The sequence below is a fragment of the Peromyscus leucopus genome, chromosome 10 (genome assembly GCF_004664715.2).
Source record: "Peromyscus leucopus breed LL Stock chromosome 10, UCI_PerLeu_2.1, whole genome shotgun sequence".
NCBI classification, from domain to species: Eukaryota; Metazoa; Chordata; class Mammalia; order Rodentia; family Cricetidae; genus Peromyscus; species Peromyscus leucopus.
The window spans coordinates 34260876-34283431 of NC_051071.1; the positions used below are offsets into that span (position 1 = coordinate 34260876).

The 22556-nt window shown below is 35.6% G+C and overlaps 1 protein-coding gene across 15 annotated transcripts in view; it reads right to left on the reverse strand.

Annotated features, from left to right (window-relative positions):
- Lcorl (ligand dependent nuclear receptor corepressor like) overlaps positions 1–22556 on the reverse strand; it is a 165511-nt gene that overhangs the window by 14571 nt on the left and 128384 nt on the right. For 8 of the 15 annotated variants that reach the window (XM_037209018.1, XM_037209025.1, XM_037209020.1 and 5 more), the window contains 2 exons: positions 18004–18097; positions 2797–10078 (listed from right to left, as the gene is read on the reverse strand). In XM_037209018.1, the coding sequence (XP_037064913.1) occupies positions 5305–10078; positions 18004–18097 (4868 nt within the window). In that variant the 3' untranslated portion in view covers positions 2797–5304. Of the gene's footprint in view, positions 1–2796; positions 10079–12621; positions 16752–18003; positions 18098–22556 lie in introns of those variants that run through there. The other 7 variants (XM_037209026.1, XM_028865875.2, XM_028865876.2 and 4 more) reach the window with 4 other exon arrangements.

The window sequence follows — 22556 nt, forward strand, 5'->3', positions numbered from 1 at the left end:
AGCTAACCTCTAATAAGCAAAACCAGGTAGTAGAATGTGATTTAGCTTGGTTTTAATGGCATTTGCCACAGTATTCCTTTAGTGTTGCATGTTATTTGGATTTTTTTAAATTTCATGCAGAACAGGGTTAAATGTAGCACATAACGTATCTTTACAGTCACATTCTTTTCTGAAACTATCAAAAAACTCTAAAGAAGTGCTCCCAAGTATGGATACAAAAAGTGTGACATAAAAATTTTATGAAATGCAATTTAACATGCTGAGAAGGAACTGTGTCTTAGGGGAAATAAGAGGCAAAACTGATCCACTCGAGTCATCTTTGGTACCAGAGCGCCTTAGATACGAGAGTGTCATAGTGCTGATGTTCCTTGGAATCCACCTTTGGACACTTGTACAGAAAGCACAGCTCATGCATGTGTCTGAGCCATGTAGGAATGCTTCTCCACAAAATTAAAGTTAGAATAATCCACTCTGAACCTAAGAGTTTATCCACTATGTGACAATTATGATATTGAATAATAAACTATAGTGTCTAAGACTACTCTGCAATGAGGTACCTCAACTACACAAACTGGAAAGAACATCTTGTGTTCAATCATTAAAGTGACTGAATGTTCTGAGGGTGTTGGACAGGGTGGGTTAAAGTTTCAGCCTTGGTCTCAGGTAACAGAAGGGATCTATCACAGGTTACCCATAGGTGATACATTTTTGTGAAAAGCAGCTTTCTGAATGTAAAATAAATGAAAATTTTCAGTCATTTTTTTCAGGACAGAAGACAAAATAGGAGAAGCTGATATATTAAATATTTTAAAAATTGTGTGAGAATCCAAATTGCTGAGTATTTATAGAAAATTTAACATTTTAGGATGAGTTAAATGAGTCTATAATACTTTCAAGTCCATAGTAGTTTAGTCCAAAGCCAGTGTATGTATACCCAGGTATTTACCAATTAGGAATGGGCATGTTTGCTCTGGACTGGAGAAACATGGACATTAACAAAGGTCTGTATTACTATTTGTTGGTAGTCACAGTCCATTTAGGCCAATATTACCTAAAAATCCTCAGCACCTGGTCCTTCGCATATACCCCATTTTAAGGTTGGGGATGTAGCTCAGTGGCAGAGTGCCTCCCTATCATGTATTTGACCCTGGGTTCGAGTTCTAGCATTATATATACATATGTAAACTACATCTAAACAAATGCTCATTTCCTTTTCCAACTCCCACATGGTTTGTGCTACTATTAGGAGAGATTATCTGTAATCAGTCTGCTCATACAGATCCTTATTCGCAGAATGTTGTTCATAGCAGTTCATCCCTTTAACCTTCTGCTTTATACACATGATGAACCAAAGCACACCTGGTAGCCAAGATAAAATACATTATTCAGAACTCATGTTTCCTAATCCCCCCTTACGATTTTCAGTATACATTTGTGAATGTGTGTTATGTACATGTTTGGGTGGTGTGTGCATATGTGTATGTTTGTGTACATGCATTTGAATAGAGGTCAATACTGGGCCTTCTAATAGTTCCTCACCTTATTGAGACAGATTTTTGACTGAAACTGGAATTACTAATTTGGCTAGTCTGATGGTTCCAGTGAGCTCCAATCACCCACTCTTCTTTGCCTCCTCAGTGCTGGAGGTACAGGTGTACTTCTGCACCCAGATTTTGTATAGATTCTGGGGATCCCAATCCATGTCTTCATGCTTCCATAGTAGATATTTTACTAAGTCATGCCTAGCCCCAGAGTACTGTGAGTCTTAAAAAAATGAACTGTAATATCTTGACATTTTGCCCAGGAGTTACTGACTTGTATCCCCACCTACTGTTTCCCCACTTCGTTTGAAGAGAAATAGGAACTTCTGGTCAAGAACAACTTCTAACAATCCCCCCCCCAGATCCTATACTCAATAACAAATCCCAGGTCTTCCCTCTCATTTTCATAAACTCAGCCTTTTTACTTCTCTTGGCTTTGACATTTAAACATTTTCAACCTCACCTTTAATCTCAGCAAATGCTACTTACCTTTCTACCTCCTGTCTACTCACAGCTCCTTGGTTTTCTGTAGTTATTTACTTCACTTCCTCTTTGACCACTTAGCATCTGGCACTGAAGTTGGCTTTTGTGTCTATTACTCCACACAGGTGTTCTCTCCACCAGTAGGCTAGCCCCTTTCTGCACTCACTGGAACTATCTCAATACTCATCATGACTGCCTCAAGCACAACTTAGACTCCTCTCCCAAAACAACATTTTCCTTCAGTCTCTCTCCTCTCTTGACTACTTTCATCAGTCTCATTTCATGTATACCTATTTCCTGCACCCTGGGGTGACTTGAATCCTAGGACCCTGCAATCTTACCCTGAGGGATCACTCTCTTCTACTCCAAAGACTTTTGCTGATTTGCCAATTTGCCTTGGCTCAAGTCTCATCTCTGGACAGGATTCACATAATCTACCTTGTTTAACATCTTTTTAAAAGAAATCCCACTAACTACATCTAAACCCCTAAAGCTAAAAATTAAACCCTGGAAATGTTCTTAGATGTTCAATTCTGATGTTTCCCTTCATTCCTCTATTTTACTAAGACACTGATTAATTTCATAGATATCTGTAAAATTTATCTTCTACTTTTCTTGTTAGGGCTTAGAACTTTCCCCCTATTAACTGATGTTAACCTCACCATTTGAACAATGTCTCCCCCAGTGATTCTGACTTTTGTGATTTGGTACCTTCACACTGACCATTGCATATTCCCTATGTTGTACCTTAGCTCTGACAAATTACTCACTGTTCCACGAGCCAACTTTCTTTATTGCTCAAATTTGCTGCATGTAATTTGTTCTAGGTGAACTCCTCCCACTACTTGTTAGCATCTAGCTTTGGAGGTTCTTTCAAGTCTCTCTACACATATAGCAATGTTGGATACATCTGAGTTTTATTTCCTCCTTCATGTTCCATCAGGTCACTTCTTCCTAGTCACATTACTCAGCTTTCAATAAGTATTCAGTTTTCTATGAGAAAAACCTTAGCTTTCTAAGAGCAAAGCCCATGACATTAATCACTGTTTCCTGTTTACAACATAAAATAACTTTATTTATATAAACGTGTATGTTTTTTCTCACTTAGATGAAATGGAACTTCCTGAACTTTCCACACTGACTAAGAACATATTGTAACCATTCCTTAAATAGGAGAAATACAAAAGAATAGAACTGCACTTGCCTTTCTTCCCATGTCTACATTTAATACAGAGTACGGCAAATGCAGTGAGATCTTATGTATTAAGCACATCTGGACAGTTATTATGTACAAAGGCAAGGCATTCATGATAGAGACAATTCTTTTTCACCAATAGAAATATTTCAAAATTCATAATATACACCACCCAAGAATTTTTCTAGAAAAGTCCTGTGGTTAACAGTCTTTCAAGTCTTCAGTCACTAATTATTCTATGAAAAAGAAAAACACATATAAAACTAATGATGAGTTTTAGTGTTACTTCTAAAAAGGCAAAAACAAGTATGGACTACCAAGAATAATGAGAAAAAACACAACACTGTAGGAAACATTTAAAAAACCACATAAACATAACAAATATTGTTATAAATACAATTTTATAAAAATAATGATCTTGTTGATTAAAAAGAATGTTAAAAATAAAGAAGGAAAGTTATCAGTAAAGATGAATAAAACTTTAAGCAGAACAGGAAACAGTGCTAGCAAATTTTAAAATGGAAAAGATGAAAAACAACTCTTCATATGATATTAATTTTCTTAAGAACCCAAAAAGGATTTTAAAATTAATTCACAAAAGTACTATTGAACTATTCTCCATCTTTCTGTTTTAGGGTAATCTTATATTTGGCAGGGTGAATAATATTAAAGTAAGACTGTTTGATGGTTAGGAAATAGCACGGGTAAGACGCTGCAAGGATAAAATATGGTTCTGTTGTAAAATGAATTCATGCAAATTCCTTTTGAAAATCTCTAACAGTATGAGATGAAGATGAAACAAGTAAAAATGAAACTATACTTTATTCTTTGTGAAACTTATATACATATTTTAGGTAAATTAAAAGCTTAAAAATTCGCTCTTAGGTATTTTCCTGACATATCATTTGTTATAATGTTATTTTTAGTATTCTTAAGGACCACAAACAAATTATTCTTTCTAGTTTTCATTTACTTTTCATAATGGAGATCTTAGACCTCCTTTAAGCATTTAGTCATTTCATGTTATATATTTGAAATTTTAATCATTATATGTTATATAGTATTGAATTATGCATGTTAGAATTATTCAGCTAATTGAATGGGGGCACATAAAAACCATTAGCCTATTTAAAATTTTTCAACTTAATTGCTGCATTTAACATTTCAATGAGACCTGATGTTATTGACTCTGGTAAGACACTAATACTTCCCTAAATTATACAATACAAAAATGAGCACAAACCATAAAATATTCTAAATATAACCTGGCATTCTCTCATGGTGAAGAAGTAATTTATAGTCTCCCATCCTTTTAATATCCTGAACTGTCCAGCACCTACCAGATAAACAGATGGAAATGGCAACTACCAATTCTGGCAACTACCATGTTCATATTATCACTTCATTACATTCAAAAGGGCAATAATCTCCCTAGCATACCCATAACTTAATAAGGTACCTCACTACTATTTAGTCTGTCTGCATTCTCAATGTGACATGACCCTAATAGTGACTTGCTCAGCTACATAATGGGACTCTCTTTATATCTGCACAAGTGAGTTCAATGTCTGATTCACAGAAGTCCACTTAACATACTTGCTGATCATTGGAAAAATTTTAGTGTACTGCTTTCTAAATAAGCAGTCTTGTAGCACGTTTTCAAAGCAGTATCAAATGGAGTAAGTTTAATGGGGAAGATTTACACTCTAGGATTATAGTGTTATAGTCTTTAAATGAGACAAATCTTAGCTGTTTTCTGTATATTATCATAGTTATTTTTGAGGATAATAATGCATTAGCCTGCAGTAGTGAATTTTTAGTTAGCTGTTCATAGTCATCTGTCAAATACATTCATGGCCTATTTTCATGAAGATCTTCATGTCTCTTCTAAATGTATTTGCTTGTGTTTGACACCGAGTGGCCAAGTGCACCACACCCAGCAACACCTAATTTCATGAGTTTCATACTAGGTGCCAAGAAACGAGGTTGTTCAAATATTTTAGAAATAAATTAGAAGAATCAGCTGTTCCTTTTCTACCCACTAGCTTATGCTTTACTCAAGGCACCTACAATGAAACTTTAAGATTAAGGAGAGAAAAACTTACCTACTTGGGATTTTGTACAATATTTTGCCATTTGTCCACTGTTGCAAGACTGTCCTTTATGTCTTTTAGTTGACATTTCTGTGGTCTTCCATGGTGGTCTTTTTCTCTTGTTTAATTTGCTAAGAGCCTCAGAATTATCAGGATTCTTGTCAAAGTTAACACGCTTATTTAACTGACTACTGCCAAGTTCATCAGTCAGTATATCACTTGCAGGACTATTTGCTTTGACATTTTCTCTCTCTTTATTTTGCTTTTTAAAGGAATTTTGCCTTGCTGAATGGGATCTTAAATTCAAACGCTTTGATTCTCCTCCTTGTATCTGATTACCTCCACTGTCAACAGGTTCAGGAGAATAAATGATTGTATTTAGCTTAAAAGTATTTCTGTGTTCAAGACAGTTGATCTTTCTCAAAAATATTCTACAGTCTTTTAAAGTTTTTGACCTCCAATTATTGGAAAACACATTTTCTAGTCTTTGTCCCTTTTCAGAATCCATCTGGCCACACCCTGCTCCATTCTCCTTTGTGTCTGACTTAACTTTACTCTCTAAACTAGCATGGGTTGTGACATCATGAACTGCTGCCCTCTCCTGAGGAAAATCCACTCTGGTTTCTGGTGGGGAGGCCCACTGCTTACCTACTGTGCTTTTCCCACTGAGTGATATCTCTGCATTTGTCTCTCCCCGTCTCTTAGTCAAAACCTGATTCTGGCAGAAAAATCTTAAGTTCCTTCTTTTTGAGTTCCAATCAACTGTTCTGTGACTGTGTGGCTTTTCCTCTCTTCTCCACCTTTCACAGTGCAAACTCTTAAACTCAGTCCTTTTCAACCTAGCTAGTGTGAAATTTCTTTTCACATTTAAGAGTGGTGAGCCAACCATTTTATGAAGTATGTGGAACTTCCCTGCTGACTTTGAAGGAGAGGAGACTGCAAATTTTTTAAAGTGCTTCCTGAAGGGGCTAGCATTAAACCCACAGCATTTCATCCCTAACTTAATGCTCTTGGTGTTTATCACTTCCAAAGGGTTTCGAGCATTTGCTTTTCTAACAAGTGAAAGGGACTGTGTTTCTGTTGTTTGCATAAACCAGGTACAAAGTTCATTCAAATTATACTTTTTCTGAAAGAGCATTTTGACAGGTGAGACTTCAAGTTCTAGAAGACGGGTTTCCAGAGGGTTTGCTGCTTTGAAACCAGCACCTTCAGTGTGTTCTGTTATGTGGACAGAAGTTTGAGCTTCATCTCTGTTCACCTGCACCCACGCGTTTGTTATCTGTTCAAATCTATTGTTCAATTCCTCTAATAAGGAATCATCTGAAACAGAAGTAGCCCACCACCTGAGCAAAGGATTGGATGAAATAACAGGGTCCAAGGATACTTCAGAAATGGGCATTAATTTTTTACCTTCCAAACATTTTTCTGCTTTCCTTAAACATCTAGATCCTGGGATACCTTTGGAAGCTAGTTTAAAACTTGACTGCCTATATTTTTTCTTTGGACTTTTGCCTTTCTGCAAATGGAGTTTACATGATTTATGACGCAGAGCATTTTTATAAGTAAGAGAGCCAGAAGATGCAAGTGAATGTAAGAAATGCAAAGGTTTTCTAGACCTAATCGAACGTTTTGGAGATATAGAAGCAACAGTATTATTATTTGATTGATTCTTAAATATGTCAGCATCAGTGTGCCTGATCTTATCTACCTTACTGCACTGTTGGTCAAGCTTTTCTTCTTGGCATTTCTCTAACACAGACTCCTGTTCTAAAGGAGGTAAGCAGCTGCTAAGGCATACTTCTCTTTCCTGAGGTGAAATTCTACTAACAGTCACAGATATACCGGAGATTTTCACTTTTGCAGGTCTACCAGGCTTCCTAACAATTGACAAAGGCTTTTGATTTGGTTGAATAATGTTCTTGGAAGCCTGAAGGATCACAGACTTGCTCTTGATGGGTCTAACATATTCAAAGTCAGAATGAAAAACCTTACTTTCAGTTGTCAATCTTGACACAGCACTTAGTCTTTCACCACAGCCAGTCTCATATTCTTCAGTATTTCTGAGGCTACTAGAGTTAACTGCAAAGTCAGCGACATCATGGTTCAGTGAGATGTTGCTGATATTCATGCTTCCTTCAGAAACACATCTCTTGGTTCTTCTTGACCTTCCATAAACAACAGTGACAATAATACTCTTTCCATAAATGCCTTCTTTTACTTCTGATAGAGATTCTGGACTTTTCTTTCCCGAACTAAGAGACTCATTTTGGCCAACACTGACATCTGTTAGACCAGCTTTAGGCTTGGGTGGTCTTCCAATTGGCCGTTTAATCTGTTTCACAACTTGGGGGCCAATTTTTTTAGGCCTACCTGGCTTTCTTTTATATGGTAAATCAATAGCACCACTTGACTTTCCCTCAGAGTCTCCTTGTGGCTTATCACTGTTTAAACTGACAGTAAACTCAGCAGATGATGGTGTAGCCTCTTGTACACAGTTAAATTTGTTTAATTTGATTTGAAGGCAGTTAATATCATGATTAGAACTATAATTTTCAAAGCTAGTGTTTGGTATGTCTTCCTTTGCTTCTCTTTTCCTTCCAATTACTTGATGGGTTTTATGTTTGTGAGAAGCAAACTCAGCATTTGACTGTGATGTGCTGACTGAAGTTAAAGTGTATTTGACTCCTTCACTGCTTTTAATCTCCGATAAAAACATGAGTTTAATAGGACTAGAATAGTTAGAAACAGAACTTTCAGTTCCTTCACGTTTTGTTGGCACACTTTCAACACTGGGTGCTGTCTTTGCATTATCAAGTCTCTTGTTCAAATCCATTACAGGCATCCCATAACTTCTTTTATTGCTAGATGCTATTACAGATTTTGATAAATCCTGATTTTTACAAGCCATTCTGCTTAAAGTACAAGTCAAATCTGTCCCAGCATTTTGGTCTTTACTATCTGTTTCTATCAATTTCTTGGAGGCTTTACATCCTTCAGACAGTGCTTGATTAGTCCAAGACCTCTGAGCCATATTTATTGTGTCTTCTAAACGCTCCACAACAACTTGCAAGTTAGAATTCATTGCAATTTTGTTTAAGTCTCTATTTTGGAGACTTTCGGTTGCATCTCTGACTGGATCTTTGCTGTGAGCAGAGTCTGATACTCGTCTGCCCTCAAGGATTTTTTTGGGAACAGAATTGTTTGTTACATATATAGAATACCACCCTGGAGGCACAATATTTCGTTTAGTTCTGCTCAAAAGACCAGGAGCATCAGTTCTCAAAAGTGTTTGAGTATTTTCTAGTTTTGCTTTTTCCCTGTTATTTTGTACAGTTAATTTTTCAGCTGTACATTTCTCTGGTGATTTTCTCTGGCTCATTTTCTCAGATGAAGTTGCTTTAAAGTTTTCTGAAAATTGATCAAAAGTCATGCTAGTGTCAAAACTCTCAAGAGGTGCTGCATCATTTGGTGAAGATTGTGTTTCTGCATGATTTTCATCTTGAAAGCTCTTAGAATTTTTTAAAGGTTCTTGACAAGGCTGGAATTCTTTGTTCAGTGAAAGCATCTTATCATTGCATGACAATTTTCTTGAATTTTTTTCACTGTACCTTTTTCTCAGAAAGTTTTCATCAAGACTAGCAAGCTCTCTTTTTATCTGTAAAGACTGCCTTCTGATCACAGGTGAATCAGGAGAGTTGTGCATTGCAAATAAGGTTTGTTGACGTTTTCGAAATCTTGTCTGAATAATTTTATTTTCTACCTTTTTATCATGTTGACTCAGTAATTCCATAAAACTATAATCACTGGCTGTTGCACTGTGCAAAAGAGATGTTATTAAATCTCCCAATTTAAAATCATTATCTGAATCACAATCAGTGCTAGATAATTTTATGAGGTTTGATGTATCTGTGGTTTCTATTGATTTTAATTTTTCATTAATCCGATCCATTAAATCTTGAAAAATTACAGCTGTTTCACCCTTTCCATGATTTGTGGTATCATTACTGCTGGCATCCAAGAGCACAGAATCAGAGTTACTGGACTTCTTAGTTTTATTTATTTTGCTGTCATGGCCACATCTGTGAATGCTTATCTCGGCTGGTATGAGAGATGGAGGCTGGTTAATGCTTGTGTCAAGTTTGTTACTTTCTAAGGATGAAAGCTCGGAGACGATGTCTTTCCACTTTTCAAATCCTCCAGTCTCCACAGGTGATAATGGCGGGGGTGAGGGACTTCGAGATCTACAGGCATCTTTAAGACTGAGTGAAAGATCACAAACTTCCCTCGACAAAGGAGGACTATGAAAGGCTGATTTTGTAGAGTGATTCTTTGCTAACTGTCCACAACAGCACCTGTGTGGATTATAACTGTTTTCAATACCTCTATTCATTACTGTCTTAATGTGTTCAACAGTTACAGTTTGACAAGACAAACAATGTAATTCTTTAATACAGACTGGCAGAGGCACCAAACCAGGGCTTTGTCTCTCATTGTGTAAACAATTTCTTTCTGCCAGTCTATATTCACAGCTACAGAACAGACCATGTAAATCATCTTCCAACATGGGTTTTTGAGATTCTGAAGACACAGTACATGATGAATTACAACAGCAAATAGAAGCAGCATTCTGCTCTTGGACTAGAAATTTCAACATAGCCAAAACTTGTTGATGGTGATGTATGCACAAAGATTCCAAAACTTTGCTTAATGCTGAGTTTCCTTTTTCCATTTTAGTAGCTTCCTCTGATTTTGCATCAACAGTTGAACTAAAAATAAAAATCAAACAAAAAATGAATTACAGCAAAGATACCATGATAAGGACTTATAGTTCTTGACAGCGTTTGAATGACGTATTTTGGTATTGCTGGACTCCTGACTCCTATAGACGGAACTGCAGGGTCATCTTGGTTACTGTTTAGCAGAAACTGTGAAGCACTGGTAAGTAATTGCCTATGACACAGTACAGGAGTCAAAGCAAAGCCTTTTGCAATACAAAAGCTGATGATTACACGTTATGACATTAACACATTGGTGATAGTAAGAATTTTGGATATATTAATAATCTTTAATGAAAAGTGCTTCAGAAGGAATAAAAATTTTTGTAAAGTAGGATTTTTTGCTATATTTTATAATTATGAGTCCATGTTAGCACAAATAAGGAAGGTAAGGAGTAAAATCTTATTTTTATTTAAAATACTTTGGTAGGTAGTAAAACAGAAATTTAATATTAAGAGAGCTCTTGCATAATCATGAAGAAAGTTATCAAATTTAATATAAATAAAAGAGTATCTTTTTCTGAGATTAAGCTGCAGGCATTTTAACCTAGGAAGAATATAAAAGAAAAAAGAAGCTATTTAAAAATTAAATCTACTTTTAACTGATTTTAAAAACTATGAGAAAGCATAGGAAAACTAAAGGTACTACTTACCTAATTATTAAATTTCAAATGCTGGAAAATGCCCCACCACAGAAACTAATACACATCTGACTTTAACTAAGACCCAGGATTGCTTATCAACAATATAAAAGCCTGTGTTTTTAATACCAGCAGCAAGAAGAATAAAATATATTAGAGGAATTCTGTTTCAGAAAAGTATCCATTTTAATGAAACATCACCAAACTCTGGAGTGGGAACAGCCCTTCTCTCCTAAACCGATATGCCTGTCATTTGTTCCTAGTCTGAAAAAAGGTCATTTGAGATTCTAACTGGGGTAGACTACTTACAACTGACCCACCTAAAGAATGTGCTGTTGTTGTTTTTTACAAAAAATGGTTAGTATGTTCATAGTTTTAAAAATGAAAGGGGTTTTGTTTTAAAATAAGCAGTGAAATCAATACTTTTATATTATTACCTGACACTGGAATAACCTCCTCTATAGATATTACACAGCAATTTATTGAGTTTTATACAATTATGTAGTCTGAGTAGTAAAAAGTACCAAAGCAAGTTCTAACCACACGAACCAAACTTCATTGAGAAAAAGGAATGATCAGATTTTACAAATGTTTTAGTAAGACTAGCACACGTTTTGACATATAGAAGCAAACAAAGTAAAAAGTAACAAACATCTTTAAGTTCAGTGCTGCCTCTAGACAAAACAAGATCTACAGCCCCAGTATTGGTCCTTTCCGTAAATATTTTTAAAAATTAATTTTATAATGGTAGAGTATATGACGATAAGAAATAACTTATACTTTTCCAGCAATTCAAATTTATGATTTCAGACAAGCAAAAGAAAAGCCAACATACCTAAGAAGTATACTTAGAACAGTTTCTGAAATAATGTTAAGGCCTGTTAAGCATATTTAATAAGTAGTAATAAGTGGGAGAGTTTACAAACTTTTAGAATATGTTATGCATTTCACAGGTTAGTATCCTTTTAGTAGTTCCTACAGTGCTCAAAGGCATTTTTCTGTTAATGAAACGATCTGTATAGACGTAGTGAGGAGCTGGGAGAGTGTATGCTTATTAACATGTCCAAAGCCCAGGGTGCAATTCCCAATATAAAAATAAGTAAGCCCTGTCAAAATGGAAATGATAAAAAGCAGCAAGTATTAAGTAATATAAAATTGTTATAATTTCAATTTGATTAATCTCATAGAATAATAAAGGCCACTGATTTCTATATGCCTTTTCTGACATTTCAAGGAAATCTTTGTCTTAAAGAAAGAGTTTTTTCAGTTTGCTAGTTTTTATACTGGAAGTTGAAAAATATCAGTGGTCACTGATACTCACCTAGCAATATAAACAACAGATTACTATATCAGATATTCAGATATTAGATTCTACCTTATATACCATGGTGGACAACTAACTTAAAACATTATAGAATTTTAAAATGGTGTGATTTGGGTTTCAAAGCTTTTTTCCCACCTTAGAATCTCAAAGAAAAACATAATGAGTGAAAAGGCATATGTGTGAATCTCCAATCCACAATTTATTCTCAAGTAATTATATAAAATTCTTAAAATTGTAATTTTGAGACAGTCTCACAATGCAGCTTTGGCTGGCATGGACCTCACCATGAAGATTAAACTGGCCTAGAACTCATAGTGATCCACCAGCCTCTGCCTCCTAAATGCTGAGATTAAAGGCCACCTTAGTCTAATTGGCTCTCATGTTTGTTCTAAGATCACTTCTAATCTTTCTAATTTTTTCCTGTTTGTTTACAAGCCCAAACGTCACATTTTTGTTACTATGCTCTTTCCGTTAGAAATCTGTTGTTGAATATTTCTTTGAAAGTCAATTTTTAATACCGCTAAAAAACAAAACAAAAACAAACTCCTTACAAAAAAAAAATCAAAGAATTCAGTGTAGTCAAGTTTTACTTTTCTTTTCTTTTACTGAATGAGTAAATTAACCACACACCGACAGTGTTGTAAATTTAAGTGCAAAAGCATTGAAGTGCTTTACTACAAATTACAACCTAGAAACACGTTAACTCAACAATTAAAATTCATACAATCAGATTTAGATATATAACAACACAAAGTAGGAACAAAATTACAGTACATGTACAACACAAGACAGATACATGAATTCATTAGAAAATATTGTAATAAATAATTCATGAATTATAGTGCAATTGATTTATGCATAAATAACTAATTGCCTAACAATCAGTTTATATTAACAAAATCTGTCAAAATCAAGGCAGCCACAGAGTTTTACTAAATTACTGCGACAATGGAAATACTGCAATTAAAAAACAAACACAAGTATCTGCACTGTAAACAACTAAAAAAAAAATCAGTCTTACTAAAGTCAGTATACAGTTTAATATAAAATTGTCATCAGCTACCAGAAATGGTTTAAACAACTTTACTGAGCAGTAGTTTTCTAAAAACAGAGGCACTGTTTTTTTCTTTTCCTTCTTTTTTATTTTAAATATAAAATACTTGAGGAACATTCAAATAAGTAGAAAGCACATAAGGGTTGCTTTCATATTCATTAAAAGTCAGCTGAAACTGAACTTTTCAAAATCTGTCAAATAAGTAGTAACTGGTAACTAAATTTATAAAGTACTTTGAAAGTTTAACATAAAGGACATCTTAATAGAACCAGTGGGGAGAGGGGAACCCATAAACTTCCCTGCCTTTCCTAGTTTGTATAATCAAAAAGTCAACTCAGCAATACAAACATTGTTTCTTTTAAAAGTTATGGGTTGATCATTACCTATAAACTATCAAAAAATATTTTAATTTACTATTTGACCAAAAATAAATAATACAAGTACTAAAATGCTGCAAATTAACTATAATATTACCTATAAAACTACTGATCACTGTGAAGTCAATAGCAAAATGATCCCTGATATATGAATCCTGTAAAGTTTTTGGTCAGGTCATCTTTTAAATGATATAAAAGTGTTCTGTAAGTTTCCCTTTACTATAAACTTCTCAATCAATTTATCAATGTAAATATAGTGTGAGGAATAAAAAAGCTCAATACAATATAAATATTATGTAATGCATTCGAGCTTCCAAAGTTTTGCAAGTAAAATTCTATATAAAGAGGTCAAGAAAATTGTTTTTGAAGTATTTACTTTTAACTTTGTTTTTCAATGGGAAGAGGGGGAAATATAATAAATAATCCATGTTCCGGTCCTCACAAAATATGGCTTAATTCTTTAAAAAGAAAGATGACCCTGACAAATGCTGTCTTGTAATCTATTATGTATATTTTCTTGGGGGAAGAAAAAGATAAAAGGATTCATACCCTAGTATGCAGGTAACATTGACAGCTGAACATGTTTAATACAGATCTCAGAGACCAAGTGATTACCTGGTTATAGTTTCTTATTTTCAGTTTCTTTAAATACATGTAAGCAGTTTTAAAGTTTAGTAGCTGAACAACCACACGTTCATGTGATTATTAAACACACACAAACACAAGTGTAAAACACAAGTATTTGACAAGGTGCACTCATTTTTTTTAAATTCAGCTGTAAGAATTCCTTTTGGATTTAGAAAAAGTGGCTTAGGAAAATGACCAGAACCTGAATTCTAACAGAGAAAAGGGGCACTGCGGAGGATTCTCATCTATAAAGCAAATCTCCATTCTTTAAATGGAAGTACATGCTTTATTACATTTTACTACCAAAACTGCATATGCCATAAACCCATATGAATACTCTGACCCATATTTTTAAAACTGTTTTATAAAAATTACTGGTCTCATTTGAGTAGTAAAAGTTAAAATGCACTGCCCAGCTTCTACCTATCCAATTAGTAAAGAGTTTACATTACTGAAAGTTCAAAACAGCTTCAGTGTTAAATATCTGTAAATCTATTCAAGACCCTGAACAAACTGCAAATTTGGTTATTAGCAAAATGATAATGTATCACCCACCAAAATGAAATCTGTAATTCATTTTGATAAACTGAAATGTTTTGAAATGTCACAGCAGCAAATATATTAAAGTTACACTGAGGTTTTTCAATAGGAGGAGTGTGTCACAATCCTTAAAGTAGTCATAACATCAACTAACCAGCACATTTAACCAAAATGACCATTCTCAAGCTTGTTCTGTGCACATTATAAACATGCTCTAAGTTGCATTCCAACTTTCTTTTCTAACCTTACACATTAGCTTATTTTTCAAATGAAAAACAAAATTAAATTACTTTAATAATTAAATTTAAATTACTTTTTGTTTTTAGTATTCCATCTTATATTAAAGGATTCTATAGCTGCTGGGGTTAACTATGTCAGTTTTTTAATTTAAATTATATACTTATAACCCCAACTTCCTGCTAAATCAACAATTAAATGATAAATATTAAATTTTACTATACATATCCTTTAAGGTTTTCTTTATCCTGGTGGATGCACTCTAGTGCATTTTGAATTTCATAGAATGCACTGTAGTGTAGTAATACTGTATCTAGTTACTCTTGGTACAGAGATAACTATTTAATTTTGATTGGTTCTTTGACATACTCACAGTACTTTTAGGTATGTTACACAAAAGTGGTCACAAACTATTAATATATTTCCATTAAAAGATGGTTCAACTGAATGGCTAGAATTTTCTTTTACCAATAAAAAATGTTTCACTTGACAATTACTCGTTTTCCCACATTTTATGCTATTGACTACTAAAGAAAACCTGAATCTTTTTTCACCTATTTATACAAGGATTAAATACAAACTATCAGAATTAATAAGCAACTCTATAATTCTGTCCACAGTGAAAACCCTGAATAAAACTTTTTCAAAAGGCATGTAAGTGGTTTTTGAACTGTAAAATTTCATGTCTCCTGTCAGAGTGAGCATTTGTAATTTCCATGTGTGTATGTAGCCACACACACACACACACACACACACACGCACGCACGCACGCACGCACGCACGCACACACGCGCACACACACACACACACACACACACATTCTCTAACAGTAATCTACACAGGCTTGCTGCTGTTTCTGCAGCTGCCAGTCCCTGAATCTGTCATATATAACCCAGTGTCTGGTAATCGTAGTTTCTTCTTCGGAGGAGTCTTCAGTGTTCCAGATCTTTCCTTTACCTTGTATTCTAAAGTGCTGTGAGGTACCCCATAAATTCCTTGTGCTTTGGAAACACTCATTTTTCCACTCATTACCATTGCAATGGCCTCTTCCATTATTTCATGATCATACTGCCGATAGCGGCCACGTTTTTTCCTGGGCTGCTTATTATCTTTCCGGTCCAATCCATCTTCAGTGTTCTCGGAGGTTCCATCAATTGTTCCATTTTTAGAATTAAGACACAAAGGAGAGAGGTCCCCATGTAGAAAGTAAGAGTCAACACTTGAGTGAGTTACAGGCCCAGAACATTCTACTTTGTTCTGTTTAGGGAGTATATTTTTCAGTTTTTGGAGAGCTGATCCTTCAAGGACTGAAGAGGTTTTGGAAACTTGATACATGACATCCAGCAGACCAGAACCATCAGGTTGTGATTTTGAGACTGAATTTACTCGTAGCTGAGGAATTTTTAACTGTACAGGAGGATTTGAAGTTTCATATTGAAGGCTTTCATTTTTTTCTTTAAACTGAGTAACCATTTTCTGTAGAGTTAACTGATGGAGGTAACTGGAAGCTGTTGGGAATTTTAATTCTGAGGTTTCAAGTAAGTTGAGTTTACTTTTTTCTGTGCGCTCTGCTTGAGCTCTTGCCCACAAGGCTACTTTTTGCAGCACAGCACAAGTGTCTTTACTGTCTTTATATGAGTAACTATCATTGAAATCTCGAGTTTTGTTTTTAAAAGATGCAGGCTTCCCTGCTGGTAAGGCTTCTAAGTGGAGAAGTAAAGTTTTTTGAGGTATGCCATAAAGTATGCCTGCTTTATTTATGTCCAGTGCTCCAGACTGAATGTCTTTCAAAGCTTTTGAGAGCAAACCATCTGCAAACTCAGCACTTCTTTCCACATAGTCCTCTCTGTTTCTGTGTAGTCTCCTGGATGGATGGAATGAAACGATGGTAAACTGATGTATGAGAGACTCTCACACAGCTATGGAAGGGGAGGGTCCACTCCTTTATTATACTCCTTGCTTAGGTAACATCACTGCTTATGACACACGTTAGGTCTGTGGGATGTAGTAGTTACTCCTTATCAAAGCAAACGCTACAGTCCTGGTAGGACAATGTGTCAATGATACATACGGTGGCCTCAATGGGCAGACCTTCCAAGAACATAAAATCCTAACTGAGTATTGTAAAAATATTCTCATGATGTTGCTTTTCCTCTGAAAGCTGCTTGCAGAGCAACACATAATTTTTATTTACAATTCGAGTTCCATTATAAAAATACCCAAATCCTAAGGGAGTTTTTGTTAGTAGAAACGTGACGTTACCACTAAACAAGTAATAAAAGAGTCAACCCATTTAAAGGAAATTTGTAGCAGCAAGAATACTTCCAAACACAGACATCTCAGTTCCACAGACTCATTTTCCTCTACATAAAAACTTAAAATCTGAAAAAAGATGTATATGAATAATTTCATTTTAGAATGTTACTCCATTTCAAATGCAACTCTCTAATCTTCTAAAGTCTGTTACACCTATGACTCCAGCTCTATTACAGCCTTAGTTGAAATAAATTTATCTCAGATTTCAATGGGACAAAAAAGATTTCTATGCAGTTCATGAGAAGTTGCAAAAGTAACCCCCAAAATCCAACAGAACAGCATTTCACTAGTAATTATTTATTTAAATTAATTTAGTGATAGTTTTAAAGACTGAAAGGACTTTTTGTGGTGATTACTAAATGAATATTAAGTTATTTGCCACCACACTAAAGCAAAAACTGTAAACATATATGCTAGTTTTAGAATTAGTAACTACAGCACTTTTAGAAATGGTTCATTATTTTAAAAAACTAAATATTAAAATTACATATTTCCCTTAAAATTGCCTCTTGAGTATTTCAAGTTCTCTCACTTGTCCTGCTTCTTAGTTTGTATCCCATGATTAAATTGATAGTTCATTTTAGTAACATGAATTGAAGTTTGGTGATTGTTCTGATAACTTTTCTTTAACAGAAAGAAAAAAGAAAGAGAAAGGACAAATGAAATTATGAGAGACAAACTTATGAGTGACAAAAATTCTGAAGGAAAACTATGTCAGTCCTACTCAGCACAGTATTAAGTGTTCTCTGCAAGAGGTCATTTATATTAATATTGAATTATATTTCCTAGATATTGCTTACCCAGCAACTGCATTTTCAGAAGAAGGATCACATATGGACGATTCTTCAGATTTTATGCTGGTTTTCTTTGTAGAGAGATCTAACACTCCATCCCCTATAATTATTGCAAGAGAAAAAATTTTATATTTGCAACAGAACAGCAGCCCTTACATTTTCCTACCCTATTTTGCTGATGTACTAATGATATCAATTAAACACTTATTTGATTCTGTTTTAGGAACAGGCCATGACTGGGACAGCACTACATAAGGAAGAGGGAGAGGAGAGCTGGTACTGCCAGGTGGTATAGAGAAAAGAACAAACACGTGATTTGTTTAAAATCACATTTGGTCACTTCCCCACCATTCTGCAGTGTGAAGTCAACATGACAGCTCATCAGTCTCATGACTGTTTTCCCTCAAGGCTGGCACTTTGGGAAATCCAAAGCAATGCAAAGATGAGTTATGAGTGAGAAGTGAGTAATTACCTATCTACTACTTTAAACTGCTGAAATGTACAAGAATTGAATCTGTGCCTATACTATATCTAAGACTAGATAAAGAAACTATATATAATAATATAGAACTAGGAAAGACAATGGCTATAAAACAAACTTTCCAGTATTTTTTATTAAAATTTGTTATCACAGATACAACATTGAATTTTCACAAATAACTGATTCAGAAATTGTTAAGGGGACAAGGTCAGCACAATAAATACACGATTAACTAAAAATCCAACAACAAACAATGCCAAGAAGATACATCTTTCTATCTGCTCAAAAACTGAAAGTTAAGCCTCTGGAAAGGAATCATGGAAGAAAAAATACCAGCTTAAAAGTATACTCAAAACCCAACAAAGTTACAGAAAATTGACTGACTTTTACAGTAACTAAATAGATCCAAGTATATAATTGTCTCAGGAAACACAAAGAAGAATGAACAAAACACCATATTCATAACCTCCTCTGTAGAAATAAATAATCATGCACTGCGTACTTATAATGTATAAAGCAATATGACTGAATGGCAGTGCACACACACACACACACACAAAAAAAGGAAAGAAAGAAAATCATGCAAAGTGCCTTCTCATGGTGTTTAGTATCAAGTCAGACAATCCAATCTTCACAATGCTACCACAATGACAACAGTCCTGCCTAGGAAGCCACTGCAGAACAAGCTGATAAAGTAATAGAGGTCGAGCTGAGGGGATCAAGCACATGTGCCCACATATTCATGTACATCTTTTATTTATTTTTTAAAGGTAGACTTACTATTTAGAAAAGGCTAGCCTAGAACTTACTGACTAGCCCAGGCTGACCTCTAACTTGTGATCTCTTGCCTTAGTCTTCTGAGTGCTAGGGTTATAGGTATTGACAACCACACCCAGCATAAGAGGCAGCTTTATGTTACTGGTGTAGGACTGTTGTTATTTAATAGGATCTTGAATAGGATGAGATTGAGAACAAGCAAGCAGATGTACTGGATAAGGATCTAGATGGGATGGTTTGTAGAGAAGGACTGCCATATAAAATTGCTTGAAGTTATAGAGGAATACCAGAAGCTAAGTATGGCTTGGGTAGCATAAGTAGGCTAAAACTGAGGTAAGATCAGAAATGTAGCAGAAGCCATACATGGCCACATGGCCATGGTTTCAATGCTGAGTATTATTCTGAAGGAGACAGGAAGTCACTGGAGGATTCCAGCAGATTGACAAGATTTCATCTTTATAAGATATTGATGGTGTGTGGAGAGTGGAGCACAAAGGGCTGGGGAGCAGGGAACTCCATCTGGGAAGCTCTATGCTGTTTCCGCATTTCTAAGGTTCCATACTTCAGTTGTCTTCTTTTGCCCAGAGGACTGCTACTCTTCTCCCCTCATAGTCATACTGATGCTTCTCAAATCTTAGGAATTAGCCAGTCACTCGAGACATAATTCAGACTTGGTGGATTGTCATCATTCTAGGTTTCCATTACAGCATTGTTTATATGCATTATTCACTATTTAGTAGGCCACCTTCTAGTTGCTACAGTTACACAGCCAGCATATCTATTTTACTCAGTGCCTGGCCCAAGTGTTCTGAAAATATCTGCTAAATAAAAAATTGAAAATCTGGAAGCAACTTAGTGGTGAGTTATAAGTTAGAACACTTAAATCAGAAGAGTAAAGGAGGGAAAGGAAGTTCCTGCTACATAAAAGTTGTTATTTCAAGTATCTAGACTAGTTTACCCATTCAGCCTAATTTTATGCTTAGTTTTCACCAAAACCTTGTCTTTCTTCTCAATCTATCACTTGTACTTAGTTCTTAAAAAATGCTACAGGATACTATACCTCTCAAACAGCAATAGAGCATTTCCTCTGTCTAGGATGGGGGAAAATGTCACTCCTAGTACTGTCTGAACTGAAAAAGAAAACTGTAGTAAGAACAGTCAGTAAGGAGGACAACTTGGGAAGATGAGAAATGGAGACAGAGCATTTTCTTGATCCTAGGGAAAATTTATAAGTTGTCAAATGGTGGATCCATCTACTGGTATTGCTCTTTCATGTATGTACATATCTAAAATACTAATGACTAATCCGGTAGATAAGAACTATGTGTTCACTATGCTCTCATGATGATATACTTGAAGAAGGAACACTTCATTCTCTCTTAATATATTATAGTTTACTTTCCATTCACCTGTTAGTATCCATGTCTAATTATCCTTCTTAGTGACAATGATGACATAAGCACCTTACTGTGTGTCACTTCATGTTCAAGTTATAAGGACCTTCTTTAACTTATGTTACAAGCCAAAGTGCTAGACAGTGGTCCATGTGCATTTTCAACATTAGTAGGTATTTCAAATATTTATAATTAAAAACAGTGCATTTGTCAATAAGACCAAATGAGAGCCTACAGAATGGGAAAAGATCTTCACCAACCCCAAATCTGACAAAGGGCTTATCTCCAAAATATATAAAGAATTCAAGAAACTAGACATCAAAATAACAAACAATCCAATTAAAAAATGGGCCTATAGAGCTAAACAGAGAACTCAACAAAAGAATCTCAAATGGCCAAAAGACATTTAAGGAATTGCTCATCATCCTTAATCATCAGGGAGATGCAAATCAAAATGACTATGAGATACCATCTTACACCTGTCAGAATGGCTAAGATCAAAAACACCAAAGACAGCTTATTTATGTTGGAGAGGATGTAGAACAAGGGGAACACTCCTACACTGTTGGTGGGAGTGTAAACTTGTACAGCCACTGTAGAAATCAGTATTGCAGTTTCTCAGAAAATTGGTAATCAATCTTCCCTCAAGACCCAGACATACTACTCTTGGGCATATACCCAAAAGATGCTCAATCATACCACAACTATGCTCAACTATGTTTACAGCAGCATTATTCATAATAGCCAGAACCTGGAAACAATCTAGAATACCCCTCAACCAAAGAATGGATAAAGAAAATGTGGCACATATACATAATGGAGTACTACTTAGCAGTGAAAAACAATGACATCATGAAATTTGCAGGCAAATGGATGGAACTAGAAAATATCATCCTGAGTGAGGTAATCCAGACTCAGAAGGACAAACATAGTATGTACTCACTCATAAGTGGATACTAGATTTAAAGCAAAGGATAACCAAACTATAACCCACAGCTCAAGAGAAGCTAGCTAACAAGGAGAACCCTAAGAGGGACACATGGATCACCCTGGGAAGGGGAAATAGATGAGATATCTATGAATAAACTGGAGGTGTGTGGGGGGGAATGGAAGGAAGGGGATGGGGGATGAGAACATAAGGGAACGGGATGGTTGAGTTGGAACAGGGATGGAGTGGAAGAGCAAGGAAAGAGATACCATGATAGAGGGAGACATCATGGGGATAGGGAGAAACAGGGTGCTAGGTAAGTTCCCAGGAATACATAAGGATGACCCCAACTTAAACTACTAGCAATAATGGAGAGGGTGCCTTAACCAGCCTACTCTGGTAATCAGATTGGTGAATACCCTAACTGTCATCATAGGAGCCTTCATCCAGTAACTGATGGAAGCAGATGCAGAGATCCACAGCCAAGCACCAGGCCAAGCTCCAGGAGTCCAACTGAGAGAAGAGGGATTCTATGAGCAAGGAGCATCAAGATCATGATGGGGAAATCTAGAGACAACCAAATCAAACTAGTGGGAACTCATGAACTGTGGACTAATAGGTGTGGAGCCTCCAGGGGACTGGACTAGGTCCTCTGCATAGGCAAAACAGTTGTGTACCTTGACCTGCTTAAGGGGCCCCCTAGCAGTGGGATCAGGATCTGTCCCTGGTACATAAGTGGGCTTTTTGGAGCCCAGTGCCTATGGTGGGACACCTTATACAGCCTTGGTGCAGGGGGAGGGGCTTGGACTTGTCTCAACTGAATTACCAGGCTCTGCTGACTTCTGACTTCCCATGGGAGGCCTTGCCTTGGAGGAGGTGGAAATGGGAGGTGGATTGGAAGGGGTAGGCTGTGGGGGGGTGGGCAGGAGGAGGGAGGAGAGAGGGATCTGTGGTTGGTATGTAAAATGAATAGAAAATT